The 17,412-nt window shown below is 33.1% G+C and overlaps 1 protein-coding gene across 1 annotated transcript; it reads left to right on the plus strand.

Moving 5' to 3' along the window:
• The first annotated feature begins 10,019 nt into the window (after window positions 1-10,019).
• LOC123657090 (cuticle protein 21-like) lies at window positions 10,020-11,566 on the plus strand. Its single transcript, XM_045592677.1, has 4 exons — window positions 10,020-10,064; window positions 10,224-10,394; window positions 10,501-10,731; window positions 10,863-11,566. Exons 1-4 carry the CDS (start codon window positions 10,053-10,055, stop codon window positions 10,953-10,955), a joined length of 507 nt encoding a protein of 168 aa, XP_045448633.1. The 5' UTR covers window positions 10,020-10,052; the 3' UTR covers window positions 10,956-11,566.
• The last annotated feature ends 5,846 nt before the right edge of the window (window positions 11,567-17,412 follow it).

Below are 17,412 nucleotides of genomic sequence, written 5' to 3' on the forward strand. Positions count from 1 at the left end.
CTACAAGCTTTGAAGATGTAATGCTTTATAACATGCGTCATACATACACAAAAATGAATTTTTGTTTAGCTATATTATAGTATATACATTTAATAAACTATGATATATTTTATAATTCTGGTTTAAAAAGGTTCATTTAAATGAAGTTTGGTGATTCGTTTATTTATATTAATTAAATTAAGGAACCTTTACATCGAAGTAATTTTATCTAGAACAATATCTGAAAAATTTTAATGGCCAACAAATTTAAAAAAAATTGATTTGTTGACTATGTAATGTGGTGTCGCTCAACTTTTAATAACTGTCGTCATAATATGATAGATAAATATTAAAAAAAAACACCTTAAAATATTAGAGTATCTATCTGTTATAATTTTATATAGATTTCTAAAAAAATAAAATAATAATAATAATAATGTTTATTTTCTTAAATAAAAATTATTATTATTTAGATTATTTTTATTCATAAAAGTCTAGCTAACAAATTAGTAATACATGGACGCAAGTTAGTAGCTTAACGAAAGCCAGCAAATGAGTTTCAGCGTTAACGCCCTTGGCGGCCACGTGCGGTTTATCTACTTTAAAGGTGCGGACACACCGGTCTGAAGTATGCCACCTTATCGGTCACGGCTTCCTATCACGATTGTGCAATTTTAAGAAAATTTACATTTTTCGTTGGAGATTGCAATAAGACTCTTTTAAACAGATAACTTCAATGTATATATCTAAGGAGTTATTGCGTGTTAAACATGTACACTAAAATAAATCCAATTGCGGGTCTCGCGCCGGTAGTCGCTTGATGTGACCACCCCCTCCGCACTTCTTGCTGTAATTAATAACTTTTAACTACACGCGCAAAGCCGGGACTGGTCGCTATTTTTATTTTATTAATTATATTTTTATCTGTACATACGTGAATCATCTTAAAGATATTGAACAATGTTACTCATTGGAAAGAATTATCATTTGAATTTCAATTTCAAGTTTAAATGTTTTTCAAGTTACAGGGTTTATTTTAAATTATTAGTCATTCCATTTACAAAGAAGGCATAATAATGTAGCTCATATTGCGTAATTTATGTAAGCAATTAAAAAATTATAGGTTTTTAGGTAACAAAAAGATATAAAGTATAATATAAGACCCTATCATATAAAAAGTTCTTAAATTATTGGAGTCTTTAAATCCAATTTCTTTTTAGTTTTCTTCAGGTCCTAAACTGACCCATGATACCCTATAAAGGATTATTAATTAGTGTAATTCTTTGTAATCGATATAATCGTATCTATTTTGTTCGATGTACATAACTTATGTAAAAATAGTACAAATAAACTCAACCAAAGACATTTCAAGTTGTATTTACTTCAATAACATTCTATTGTCTCATATTTTTAATTACATTTGCGGTTTAATATTTACTATGAGTAAGTTTAAATAATTATATTATAACTTTTATTTATAAATTACCGTTTGTAAAAAAATAATTTTAAAATAAGTTTGGTCGTTGCAATATAAACATGTATATGGCATGTAAACAGAGGATTGAATGAAAAGTTTAAATTGATTAATAAAGGTTTTTTATTTGTTTTTCTATTTATAATATATAAATGTGAATTAAAAAAAATAGTATCATATTAAAAATATTTAAAGGATTTTAAAAAAGATCGTTCATTTATTATCTGTTTTTTTTTATTTATTTTTTTTATAAAAAAAGTGTATTATTAGTATAAAAAATATGCATTAACATTATATTATTGTTTTGTAATCACGAAAAACTCATTTCAATATAAAAAAAAAACAACGAAATGGAACGACAGATAAATCAGACGTAGTAAGAGTTAAACATTTCTGAAGTTTATTGAATGTTTAACTGGAATATTATTAGCTAATAAAAAAGATAATTTAAATCTACGTCACAATAAATAATTTAAAGCACGTTTCCTATAATTTAAAATAAATATAATAATTTTGAATTTAACTAAGTTTTGAATTTATTTTAGTGTGACATTATTTGATTGAACTGAAATTTAATTATTAGGTAGATATAGATATTAATATTTTCTATTTTATGTATGCTTCAGTAATCATAGTTAAGGATTAAGATGTAGACTTTTATTTAAATGTACAAATAAAAAAAAAGACAGACACACAACTACTTTTTTTATAATTATATGAGCACGTAAGTTCTTTAATGAATGTAATAAATTTTGTTGTGCGGCTGAGAATACATTTTCATATTTAAATGTAATAGTGCCAAAAGATATAAGAACATATTGATAATGATTATTTATCACAGAAACTAAGCGATAAGTCCGAACCACAGATTAATAAAGTTTAGCATTTATTGATAGTGAGTAATCTTGACGATATTAAAATTTTAAAATGTAAATAAGGAACAGATTAAACTGAACTCGTTGCAGGACAATGCTATTGGTGTCCATACCTTAGCGGATCTTTTTAAATTAAAAATGGATGTGTTTTTCTAAGAAGTGATTCTCGTTCTCTGCATTTTGATGTCCGCGTCGCATTCGGTGTGCGTGTGTGGATATCCTTAATGTTAATTAACATGACACGATTATTTATTTAAACGAGAGAGTTAAAACTGGAAAATTCGTGGCGATCGACAAAATTTTTTTTTTTAATTTGCTGGCAGGATCAATAAAACTTTAATATTAAAAGTGAATACTCATTTTTTATAGAAAATATATTCTCAGTAATACAACTTAACTAGTTGTTTTATAAGTTTTTTTTTGTACGATTTTAATTTTCATTTTTTTTTATGTTTAGTATAATTCATAATCAAGTTAATATATTTAAGACTATTGTCAAAAAATAAGTTATTAAGCTGACGCCAATCACAAATGATATTCTAAATAAAATAGGATATTTATTGTTTGTTTTGAGTTCCCGATATTTCTATTTCTATGTTCACGGGTGCATCGTGCACTCAAAGTTACCTACAACAGACGTGATAAATATCTTTTTATACACAAAACATAGTGTACGAAAACATTCCCTGAGTACAAAAGTTTTGGATCGTAGAGTGGAATAAGTGCATAGTGTTTTGTACGGGCCTGCTTGAATTCATAGAGTTATCATGTAGTGATATTAAAGTATGTATCTCATGCATATATGATTGTAAATTAAGTCGCTGTTGTACCTAGTTATAAAAGTATTTTTTTGTAATAAAATGTTTTAGAATGGCAGTCGATGTATTTTTTAATCCTTACTATCCCATACTTTATTCATCCCCATACTATATAAATGGCATAACTTTGTTTAATTTGTGATAAAGGATCAGAAGACATCAGGGTCCAAGACCCTTTGGTTTACATGTTGATTATTTTACTATAATTTATTATGTAATGTAAAGTAAAAAAGCGTGTATATACTTATTTACGTACGCAAGAAGCTGTGGGTACATCTTTGGCTAGCTAACTTCACGTTGCTAACTTCTTCTTCGTTGACTAGCTAACTTCAGGGTGTCAGTTTTTTGTGACGGTGTGCGCGCGCGCATCGTAAATATTTACCCTTCATCATTTTTCCCTGACGCGCCAAAAAGAGTAAGTATAGCTTCAATAATAAGTGAGAAATCTATAACTTTCTAGAAATAATGTTACTTAACTACTAACTTCTATGTGACCTAACGAATGTAATGCAGTCTTAAATGATTTATTTATTCCAAAATAAATATTTTCCAAGTAATTTTACACTGTTAATTATATTGAAAATTCATAAAAGTCTACTAAATATTATTATACAAAAATATTAAAAAAAAGACAGGCAATAAAAATAGTTATTGAATAATAAAATCATTATTGCATCAGAATTGTAGCAACTATTTAGTTCGTCGTACAAATGCAACCGAGTTTTTAAGTGTGAGTCAGCATTAACCAATATCACATATCTCATTTATCGACTATTGCAATCTGCAACGCACTAGAACAGGATAGCCTAATGACAGCCTCCACGCGCCAATCGTGTGTTACCGACTTAAGTCTCATTTGATAAGAAAGGGCTCGTACGCTATTTCAAAGCGTAGCATTGAGACTTGATTTTGCGAAATAAGGACATAGGGACTGTTATTCACTACTATATATTTCGTTATCGTTAGTCGCAGCTTAGCTTTAGTTATACTGAAATATGTGACTGTAAAACAAGATGGATATTCTAATAATATGGTACCTACTTAATAAATAAAACCGAAAGTTCGTAGTTTGTATTAATATAAAAGCTCCTGATGAATTGGGGCAAAACAAAAGCACACTTGTCGTCGAGTTCCATCCTACATTAATTAATAAAAGTGTTTGAATTGCTTTTGCTGTTGTAAATAAAAACTCTTAGAAACTTCTATTATATAAGTACTGTTTCTTAGTATTTACTATTATTCATACAAGTACTTAGGTAAATAAGAATTTGCTGATCGAATCGTGAATGGCAGGTATTAAGTTCATTTGCTCAAATTATGTGCCTAACACATGAATGGGCGCGGCCGATCAATATGAAATTTAAACTAGCTCGCACATGGCACTACAACATAGCTAGAACATACGTAGCCTAGGTATCAACAATGTGACCTACATTAGTTTGAAATGCGTTCCCCTGACTAGACTCGGCGCCTGCGGCGGTCTTATAGAATAACTTGACAATTAATTGTGCCCATGAAAATGATTTATTTAGTGGAGTAGATTTGAGCAAAGGTCTTGGTAATGTATCTAGTCTCAAACTAGTACGGGGAAGGGTGTGCTTGCACCTATGTGAGACACCAATATTGTGTCGAAATATTAGAGAAAATATATATATTTTTTTTTTTTTTTAATTACAAAGAATTTATTTTATTAGCTTAAAATGACAAGAAAATCTTTTTAACTGGAAAGATTATCTTTAACTTGATCGAGACAATCAACAGAAGACACAATAACACATTCAATAAAAAATTACACTTCGAAATAACTATGTTAAAATCTTTACTAATTGCAAGAACACTCAGCATGAATTTACAATTACGTTGCTTATACACCGGTATCTAATACCGTTATTGTATGCATTAATCACATAGATATAAGTAAATTTTAAAATACTGAAAGTTAAAAGGTATAATACCTTATAATAAAAATAATTAAAAATTTTATTTATAACGAATAAAATTCAAGTAGTAAAAATACAAAAAAACCGCACGGTAATAATTCCTAATTTATATTATATCCCAATAATGTTATTTCTTTTTAAATTAGGCAACATGACTTGGGCTACATAGGTAATTTTATTTGCCATACATAAATTATTTCTCGATTCGAACCAAATCTGTCTACAATTATTTATGCTTAATGTTCTAAAATGATTTCTACCTTTCTCCTATTGATGACTTATTGCTTAGAAAGCAGAAAGTACCTTCCGCCCTGTTAACGTCAACCTCATTCTTCAATAATTATACAGAATGTTCGACTGTTAGTTTCTTCAAATGAAGGGTTCTATAGGTATCACGGTCCACGTGGAAAAAAACTCCCAGCCCCTTTTCAACCGACTTCTAAAAAGGGGAATTTTTTATGTATGTTACTTCAGTACTCTTGACTGGATGGACCGACTTCGATGATTTTTTTTCAATCGAAAGATGGCGCAGTTCATGTGGTCGCATTTAAATATAATTGAGATCTGAGAAATAAATTTTGAGTTATATCTAAAAATTCGTACTTACTTGACTATTTTTTCATCGACCTACGTTATATTGTACCGCATAACTTTTTACGTTTGTGCAGTCCTTGGGGGTCTCCCCACCGTGCCTCGGAGAGCACGTTAAGCCGTCGGTCCCGGTTGTTATCATGTACACCTGATAGCGATCGTTACTCATAGTAGGGAATATATCCGCCAACCTGCATTGGAGCAGCGTGGTGGATTAAGCTCTGACCCTTCTCCTACATGGGGAAGAGGCCTATACCCAGTAGTGGAATATTACAGGCTGAAGTGTAACTTTTTACTGGGTGTAACAATTTAATCGAAAGCTGATGCTTGTTTTGTGGTTCCGTTTAAACTTGATCGAGATATGATCACTTCTTCTAGAGTAATCTTTGATACACAATCAATCATCAAGATTTATAATGTTTTGCGGAAAAATATTGCGGATTTCATAACGTTAAGAAAACTGCTTTCTCAAAAAAGTGTTTTCGTATTAGGTTCACGATCACTAACCAGCCTATAACATTCCGCTTAATCCGGAAAAATCCAAGCTGCTTTTGTGTTGCGGGTTGGCGGTAATATTCTCTACTAATATGAGTTACGATTGCCATTAGGTGTCTCGGATGACAACCGTAACTGACAGTTTAACGTGCTCTCCGAGGCAAATTAGGAAGACTTTCAAGGACGGACAACCAGACCGGGAAGAAATATTGGTACAAATAAAAATATCCATCGAATCAGCAATAGCCGCTGTGTGCACACACACGGTGCACGTACTTCTTCATCAGACATCACGTCTTATTCTTATTAGGTTAATAATTATAGCTATTATTTTTTGATAAATACCGAGAGACAGGACAATTTATTTTCCACTTTTATTCTTCGATATTATTCCAGTCCTTATTTACGGTCTACTCATTCTTATTAAATTAACTAATATACAAAATACTTAATTTTACTTATGTAGGTATCTAACATATACTATTTTTTAACCGACTTCCAAAAAAGGAGGAGGTTCTCAATTCGACTGTATTTTTTTTTTTTTTTTATGTATGTTACATCAGAACTTTTGACCGGGTAGACCCATTTCGACAAATTTTGTTTTAATCGAAAGGTGGTGTGTGCCAATTGGTCCCATTTAAATTTATTTGAGATCTAACAACTGCTTTTCAAGTTATATCTAATAATGCGTTTTTACTTGACGCTTTTTTCGTCGACCTACGTTGTATTATACCGCATAACTTTCTACTGGATGTACCGATTTTGATAATTCTTTTTTTGTTGGAAAGGGGATATTCCTAGTTTGGTACCGTGATAAGGAAACTAGGATCTGATGATGGGATCCCAGAGAAATCGAGGGAAACTCTCGAAAATCCGTAATAACTTTTTACTGGGTGTACCGATTTTGATAATTTTTAATTTAATCGAAAGCTGATGTTTATCATGTGGTCACGTATAAATTTTATCGAGATCTAATAACCACTTTTTGAGTAATCTTTGATAACGCGTAGTTGCTTGACTATTTTTTCGTCGATCTACGTTGTATTACGTGTCGATGTAATTGAAGTCGGTTTTTTTTTCGTTTGCGAGCAAACACAATTATTTTTAAAAGAAATCACATTTAGTATTTATCATGGTACTAACCATTTGGATAAGAATAGTTTTGAAACACTTGGTACCAATGGTTGTATGAGCAATTAGGTTTGAGTAATGTGACATGGTTTTCAGAGAACTCCAAGAAAGGACGGTCAGCTTAAAAAATAGTATGTAAAATACAAATCAATATTTTATTGCAAGCGAAAAACAAGTCCGTGCTATACTGAAATTTAACGATGGTAGATTAGAGAACTAACACTAATTCATAAGAATTATGTTCACCTATAATCTATACCTTAGATAGATTATAAATATACCTATCGTATTAATTAGAGTTTCTTAGGCTACCGGCTCATATTAACCATTTTTGTACGACATTAAGCTTTATTTAACGCTCACATATTTCAAGACACAAAATTTCCTTAAATACCAACGCAACTTTTAACACACCGCATCTGATTTAAATAACGTCGTATAGGTATATGTAATTATTTTGCATATCAAACTGCTCAGTGGTGGAATGAACGAAAAGGGCTTCGCTCCAGGACTCTGAATGCGTGGTGAAATAATTAAACATAAATAAAAAAGAGGATTAAAGTAGCTCATAAACTTTTACATTAAGCACTTTTTACTTTGTTCTAGTTTAATAATTAAAATATATTTAATGCATCACTACTAGGGTTACAAAATATTGTTTTTACGAACTGATACTTATTATCAATGTTAAATAAAATTATACTAAAACAAAGTGTAATATCTAAAATAAAATAAATTGACATTGTTATTTCTTAAATGTATTAATAAAGAGTGAATAATAATTAAAAATTTACTGTGTGGCTACGGTACTGTGTGGCTACGGTACTAAAGAATATAGCCACCCCCTCTCTTCCCGTGGGTGTCGTAAGAGGCGACTAAGGGATAACACAGTTCCACTACCACCTTGGAACTTAAAAAGCCGACCGGTGGCGGGATAACCATCCAACTGCTGGCTTTGAAATACACAGGCCGAAGACGGGCAGCAGCGTCTTCGGTGCGACAAAGCCAGCCCTGCGGTCACCAACCCGCCTGCCCAGCGTGGTGACTATGGGCAAAACACATGAGTTCACGTTATTTTTGGCGTAAACTTGTGGAGGCCTATGTCCAGCAGTGGACTGTATAGGCTGTAATGATGAATAATTAAAATAATTGTTTTGCTCGCAAACGAAAAAAAAACAGACTTCAATTTTTATCGGCTAATAATATAACAGAAAGTCGATAAAGGAAGCAATTTAATACTTATTGATCTCGATCAAATTTAAATGGGTGGTCCCATTTAATTTGATAAGCACCAGCTTTTGTTAAAAAAATAAACACAAAAATAGGTACACCAAAAAATATAGTACAGAATTGAGAGCCTCCTCCTTCTTTATTGAATTCAGTTAAAAGTCGGTTTAAGAAATTCATCTTGGAATCTTCCAGCTTTATCGTACCATAACATAACATTGCATTGCCACCGACGACAGCAGAAAAGCTTACCAAAAGGTGCATCATCTTTTAAGACAGAGTGTATCTACTGTTATTTTCCCGCTCCCGGACGCCTAAAAAGCCTAGTCCGTCTCTGTAGCCTCCGCTGATTTAAATAAACTTAAGAAATGCTCTAACATTAGTGTCATACACTAGACGAACAACTGTAGACGGTAATTTATTTTTACAAAAACAAAGAAGGTTAGTTTAATAAAACTACTTCAATTTAAAAAAAAATGCTACGTGTACTTGCAATACATTTCAAGCGTATTTTATTATATTTGGATTTTGTAAAACATTGAATACTCGTAGTAATGCATAATGCTATCTAGGCCCAGTATACGCATTCTTGATGTTTGTAGGATGCATTTCGCAAGGTGTAAGCTAGTTTCATAAATTGCATTGGTTACGAGGCTATATCAAATAATTAATCTAATATTAAATTCAAGTAGGTAACAAAATTTATGATAGACATTAGTACTATTAAAGTTACATATAGAGCGCTCATTCGAATCCTGTTCTGCTGCCTTACCTTAGATGATATCTTACAATGATTGCTAAACTTTGATGCTTAAAAATTGTATTTTTCGTAGATACCTCAGTGATAGATAAATATTATTATACCTACATAGCCACTCAGTAGGTATTTCGTCATTATAACTTTTTGTACCGTACAATTAGCTAGTTAAATAAGTACATATTTACATACACATATTTTTTTTTATTGAACACATAGAATATATTTTTAATAAGTACTTTCTTTTTTAATTTTCAGTCAAGAACACACACACACGTAAGTAAGTTTTTATTTTTCATATCTTTTCTTTAGTGTTTACAAATTTTCGTTCTGCTTGATAAGAGATTAGCATGAAATAACCAAATTTGTAGGTCATAAAGATATTTCAAATAATTTGAAATTTTTAAGTACAGCTGCAGCGAGTTTTGCAAGAATATTTTATACATTGCATGAGGTGTATGCAATGTTGATAACTAAGACAAAATTGGACAAATTATCAACATTTTGATTGGAAGGTATTTCGCAGGATTTTAGTCTGGATTTCTGTATTTGCTATATTTGTAGAGACATGTTTTAGCACAATATTACTAAATTCACCCCTAATCCATATATTATACTTTCATGTGAGGGCCGCGCGTAGGGCAAGTGTGTCGTATCCTTGGTTGCGAAACTGTATCAACCGTCCACTCCGGCGCAGATATATACGTGCACGGGGCCATACATGCCATAGTGTTTCAGACTACACGAACAGCGCACGCGACAGTCATGTACGCCAAGGTATAATAATTATATTATATTCGATATAAAATACTTTTAAATAAATTAACTAAAAATTGATTTATCTTCCAAACAAATACAGCTTCTAAGTGAATATATTAATTTCTTTTTCAAACTAACTAATAAAGATATTCAAATCTAACTCTGCATTGTTCATAGTTATTTATGTTATACTGCGCGTGCGCCGTGGCGGCTGCGGCGCCGGGCATCTACGACTACGGCTACGCGGCACCGGCGCTCACGCACTCTTACGCTGCCCCGGCGCTCACGCACTCTTACGCTGCCCCTGTCGCTGTCGCCGCCCCAGTCATTAAGACGGTTGCTGCTCCAGTATGACATAATCTATAAAATTATTTATTCTTACATTTTGTTTTAAAGTAGATATAGTAAAAATAGTATGGTTTAAATCTTCTCAATATTTAATTTTCTTTAATAGGTCGTACAAGCTGAACCAATTGATCCGAACCCCGCGTACAGCTATGCTTACGGTGTAGCCGATCCCCACACCGGCGATCACAAGGACGCCCAAGAGACGTTACAGAACGGTGTGGTCCACGGATCTTACAGCCTGGTCGAGCCAGACGGCCACCTCAGAAAAGTTACCTACACGGCCGACAAAGTCAACGGTTTCAATGCTGTGGTTGAGAGGACTGGTGGCACACACGCCGTAAGTATTAGGCTAGTTGTCACAGAATCTAGTTTATACCAAATAATATGATCTTTAACCTATGTATAGAAGTCAACTTTTTCTGTTCTGCTTCCTTGGAACCCCAATAGTAATGTGAGAATATATTATAGGCGCCAGTCGCGATAGCCGCCCCGGCCCACGTCGCCGTTGCCGCTCCCGTGGCCAAATACACGCTGCCCGCAATCGGCCACCCCTGGCGCTAGTCACTAATTTAACTATACGCAACTTGTAGTATCGCTGATGGAAAAAACGGTTTGGATAACGACGACTTACTAAGCTTAAGATTAGCTAGTTGAGTTAGCACAATAATTGTTAACATCCTCTGGCAATAAACTTTTGTATTATGAGGCGAGCTGATAGGATTGGTCAGGAACATTAAAGAGCGAAGGCTTATACAAAGCGTTGTTCTATGTATTTTGTTTATAATGTTATGTATAGATTGAGTCTAGTACAAGTTTTATCAGCTTATAAAAGTCGATATGGAATAGATTTTAGAATGTATTAGTTTCTGTAACCGTTTTCTGCTGTGTAGAATAGGTTTGGAAAGATGTTTGGATTATTTTGGATTTTTAATGGAAGCGATGTGTTCATCGAAGGAGGAATATGGATCATTGTGTTAGATGAAAGGTGTTTGTCCAATCAGCGATGCGACAAGGTCGATGACCTCGCCCGAGAGCCGAATGAAATTGTCCTATTTTTTATTTATTTAGTTCTGCTTTGACTGTTGCTATGGACTTGATCTTGACGCGTTGTATTACTTACATGTAAATATAATGTGTACTTAGTTTTTAAATAAAATGCCATTTTACGGTAATTTGTCTTTCATTTCAATACTGACTAGTGTATCTATAACTAAAAACTGTAAATAATTATTATGTGATAATGCATGGTAAAATATAAAAAGAACTTTCTAAAGCCTTTCATTGTTTTCTTCTGTGTTCTTTTACATTTAAATGTCATATTAAATGAAAGATTCATTAAATTAAAAATGTACGATAAAGTGTTTTTTTTTTTTTAAATATCAATACAATATTTGTTCTTAAATATAGAACCTTCCTGATAATTAAAAACTTGGGCATTATTTAAGTTACGAAATCCACATAAAAACACGATTCTGCTATTTCGATAAAAATCTAAATAAATCTCGTCTGGGCCTATTTATGCGTATATTTTTAAAAGCAGTACAAGTTCTTCGGTATGAGTAACTTAAAAAGGCAAACGGATAAAAACGTTTATGATTGAACTAGATAAAGCCGACCATACATTAGTAAGCGATAATTTTATAAATTCTAATACAATTACTTGTAATAGTATTTTAAGTTCAATAATACCAAGTAATTTACTTATACATGTGTTAGGTCTGTGTACATTTATTAAACTAATATCAGTCGGCTGTTACTAATCTTAGAAACAAAAAGACGACCGTGTATGTGTCATCATCATCATCATTTCAGCCTATTGCAGTCCACTACTGGACATATGCCTCCACAAGTTCGCGCCAAAAATGAAGTGAACTCATGTGTGTTGCCCATAGTCACTACGCTGCGCTAGGCGAGTGGTTGTTGACCGTAGGTCTGGCTTTGTCGCACCTAAGACGCTGCTGTCCGTCTTCGGCCTGTGTATTTCAAAGCCAGTAATCATCCCAGGTTATCCCGCCATCGGTCGGCTTTATATGTTCCAAGGTGGTAATGGAACTGTGCTATCCCTTAGTCGCCTCTTACGATACCCACGTGAAGAGAGGTGGTGACTATATTCTTTAAAGCAGTAGCCACACAGCAAGTGTAGATTGAGCATATTCATTAACTACGTTTATTTGTTATACTAACTAGCTGTACCCGCGACTTCGCCCGCGTGAAATTTAACAAAAAAGTTTTTGCTCGGCTCGCAGAGTTATAAAATAAATAAATTTCTAAAATAAAAGTAGCCTAAGTTACTTCTCATTATATCAGATATCGGGTAGTAAAAATCGCGTCAAAATCAGTCCAGCCGTTTCAGAGATTAGGCGGAACAACAGACAGACAGACAAAAATTGTAAAAAATGTTATTTTGGTATATGTGCCATGTATTCATTCATATGCATTTAATAAAAAAGTGGCTATTTTAATATTGCAAACAGACACTCCAATTTTATTTATTTGTATAGAGTATAGATATATGGTAGTGTTTCGATAAGTTATTTATGTCAATTACATTCTATAGTTTATTTCTAGTTCATATAGATTTAAGTTACAAAATAGTCATTTCGTTATTGAAACCTTAAATAAGAGTAAGATTAGCTTTGAACAAGTTTAATTAAGTGATACATCTAATTTAGTAAACTACAATTTGACAATAAAAACTAAGTGTACTCGTAGTTTGCTTTCTGGTGCAATAGATACCCAATAAAATATTATTTCATTAAATTAACGAGCTGCTTGCGTTTTTCTCATTCCTAGCTTTAATCTTCGTTGAATGAATGCGAAATTTATCCGGTGTAAGACACGCATGTATATTTCCGTTTCGTGCGACTTTATCTAGGTAAATGTTTTTTATTGCGAGTTTAAACTCACACAGGTTAACCTGTATCAGTGAACCACCTTGGTTTTTCAATCAATCACAAGGTTATTTTTTTAGATTTTCTCAGGTATGGCAAGGAAAAATTATGTACTTTTGTCCGAATTAAATCGTAAAATGTATGCGTTATTGACCAACATAAGTGACTTTTAAAGCTCTATTGATTAACAAATGTTAACAAACAGTTAAATATTTATATGTTCTGGTCATTTTGAACAATAATTAATATACTACTTATTAAATTAATATATTAAATCGATACATTTTTTTTAATATTATTAAAAAAAATACTACGGCAATTAATTTCAGAAATTTAATTATTTAGTCGAGTACAGTAATTGTTTCTGTGTATACAATAAAGTAAACTTAATCTATCATACACCTAATTGTTACAATTTCTTAAGGTGAATACCATAATATGCCAAAATAAAGCGTAAATAAAACACATTTAAAATCTATGAAAGGCGACAGTTAACGAGTTCGGCCATGATTCGCACAATTCCCGTTTGAGTTTGGTAAATGATTCAGAAAATACGTCGATGTTAGTAACACTAAATAGTCTGAACAACCTCGGTACAACTGAGCTTGCATAGAGAGAAAAGCTAGGAAGAAATTAGTAACTTCGTTACTACGAAATAAAAGGAAGAAACACGTTTTTTTATTTACAGACGCGAATATTTATTGCATAATTTCTTATTATATATAAAATTCTCGTGTCACAATGTTAGTTACTATACTCCTTCGAAACGGCTGGACCGATTTTTATGACATTTTGTGTGCATATCGGGTAGGTCTGAGAATCGGCCAACATCTATTTTTCATACCCCTAAATTATAAGGGTGGGGGTTAATAACATATATAGCAAAACAACGTTTGCAGGGTCAGCTAGTTATAATATAATTATTTTTAATTGTACATGCACAAAAAAATGAAACAGTTTTTAAGTTTTGTGAAACTATATTACATTAATAGGTGAAGCAAAAACTTTGTACTCCTTTTTACGAAAATTGCACGGACTGAGAAGGAGGAGTATGTTTCGCACACTTATAGTTTATATAGAGAAGGAGTGTAGAAGGTTAATATATATTTTTTTCATTATTCATTAAAATACATTCAATCAATCAATAAAATACACTACCACGCATTTGACACACACACGCATATATTACTCTTTTGTTTATCATTATAGAAGTACTAGCTGTGCCCGCGGCTTCGCCCGCGTTGAAATCAGTGTGTCACAAAGTTTTCCCAGCAAACTTCCAGTGAAACTCTCATCAAAATCGGCTTAACCGTTCCGTAAACCTTCCTCTTGAAACCCTCTCTCCATTGGAACCGCACGAAAATCCGTTCAGTAGATTTTGAGGGAATCGATCACATACATTTTTGGGGACTTTGTTTTATAATACACTAACTGTCGCCCGTGACTACCTCCGCGTGGTTATGAAGAAATGCATTACTATCAAGATGTTTAACGCAAATTATTTTTTTATTTCAGTCACTTGAAATGCTTATCACACTAAATAATTTTTTAAAAGGCACAATTTAGTATAATTTAATAGTTATTTTTATAAAACCTCTTTATAAACCACATTTTTAGTTTTATTTTCAGGCTGCAGTATAAATAACCTATCAGGCGAACTTATAGCTGCTATATGTTTCATACAAACTATCAACCCCAATTAAACTCCCTTAGCGGTGGAATATCGCAAAATCCGTTCTGAACGGACGACTACTAACTATAATCTACCTCCCTGCTAAATTTCATCTTTGTCCATCCTGGATGGATGGACCATCCAGCGGTTTTTGAGTTCTCGTAAATGAGTGAGTCAGTGACCTTTCTCTTTTATATATAAATATAGATTACGATGCATTATTTGGACATCTTTTCACCATCTATAGAGCATACATTTTAAATTTTAAGTCTCTTACTTCAAAAACATAGGATTTTCATACAAACTCCCAACCCCCGTTTTATTCCCTTAGGGGTCGAGTTTCATAAAATCCGTTCTTAGCGGATATCTACGCCCTATAAAGAACCCACCTGCCAAATTTCAAGTTTGTAGCTGTTATAGTTTCGGAGATTTTGTGATGAGTGACTCAACCTACCATCCTCCGATGTAACCCCAAAAGGGAGTTGATTTCTAAAGATACATTATTTGGACACCTTCTCATTTTCTATAGAGCATACATTTTAAATTTCAAGTCTCTGACTTCAAAACATAGGACTTTTGTACAAACTTGCAACCCCCGTTTTACCCCCTTAAGGGTCGAGTTTCGTAAAATCCGTTCTTAGCGGATGTTTACGCTCTATAAGAAACCTACCTGCCAAATATCAAGATTCTAGGTGTTATAGTTTCGGAGATTTCGTGATGAATGACCTTTCGCTTTTATATATATTATAGACTAGCTGTGCCCGCGGCTTCGCCCGCGTTGAAATTAGTGTATCACAAAGTTTTCCCGGCAAACTTCCAGTGAAACTCTCATCAAAATCGGCTTAGCCGTTCCGTAAACCTTCCTCTTGCCAATGGTGGAGCCCTTTCTCGAATGGTGAAACCGCGTGAAAATCCGTTAGTAGATTTTGAGCGAATCGATCACATACACTTTTGGGGACTTTGTTTTATAATACACTAACTGTTACCCGCGACTACGTCCGCGTGGTTATGAAGATATGCATTACTATTAAAATGTTTAACGCAAATTATTTTTTTATTTCAGTCACTTATCGAAACGCTTATCAAACTGAGTAACTTTTTAAAAGGCACAATTTAGTATAATTTAATAGTTATTTTTATAAAACCTCTATACACCACATTTTTAGTTTTATTTTCAGGCTGTTTAAGTTTCATACAAACTATCAACCCCAATTAAACCTCCTTAGCGGTGGAATATCGTAAAATCCGTTCTTAGCGGACGTCTGCTGACTATACCTCCCTGCCAAATTTTATCTTTGTCCAACCTGGATGGATAGACCATCCAGCGGTTTTTCAGTTCTCGTGATGAGTGAGTTAGTGACCTTTCTCTTTTATATATATATATAGATTACGATGCATTTTTTGGACACCTCCTCACCATCTATAGAGCATATATTGTACATTTCAAGTCTCTTACTACAAAAACATAAGACTTTCATACAAACTTTCGACCCCCGTTTTTTGGATCGATCCCCCCTTAGGGGTCGATTTTCGTAAAATTAATTCGTAGCTGTTTACACTCTATAAGAAACCTACCTGCCAAATTTCAAGTTTGTAGGTGTTATAGTTCCCGAGATTTCGTGATGAGTGAGTTAATCTACCATCCCCCGTTTTAACCCCAAAAGGGAGTTGCTTTCTAAAGATACATTATTTGGTCACCTTTTTACCATCTATAGAGCATAAATTTTAAATTTCAAGTATCTTACTTCAAAAACATAGGACTTTCATACAAACTTCCAACCCCCGTTTTACCCCTTTAGGGGTCGAGTTTCGTAAAATTCGTTCTTAAATATGTCTACACTATAAAAGGAAATTATCTATCAAATTTCAAGTTTGTAGCTGTTATAGTTCCGGAGATTTCGTGATGAGCGAGTCAACCTATCATCCCCCGTTTTAACCCCATAAAGGAGTTGATTTCTAAAGATACATTATTTAGACTCTTTCTCATCATCTATAGAGCACACGTTTTAAATTTCAAGTCTCTTACTTCAAAAACATGGGACTTTCATACAAACTTCCAACCCCCGTTTTATCCCCTTAGGGATCGAATTTCATAAAATCCGTTCTTAACGGATGTCTACGACCTATAATGAGCCTATCTGCCAAATTTCAAGTTTGTAGGTGTTATAGTTTCGGAGATTTCGTGACCAGTGAGCCAACCTACTATCCCCCGTTTTAACCCCAAAAACGGGTTGATTTCTAAAGATACATTATTTGGACACCTTTTCACCATCTATAGAACTTACATTTGAAATTTCAAGTCTCTTACTTCAAAAAACATAGGACTTTCACACAAACTTCCAACCCCCGTTTTACCCCCTTAGGGGTCGTTTCTCTTAAAATCCGTTCTTAGCGGATGTCTACGTCTTATAAGGAGCCTACCTGCCAAATTTCAAGTTTTTAAGTGTTATAGTTT

Source organism: Melitaea cinxia, chromosome 10 (assembly GCF_905220565.1).
Source record: "Melitaea cinxia chromosome 10, ilMelCinx1.1, whole genome shotgun sequence".
Taxonomy (NCBI): domain Eukaryota; kingdom Metazoa; phylum Arthropoda; class Insecta; order Lepidoptera; family Nymphalidae; genus Melitaea; species Melitaea cinxia.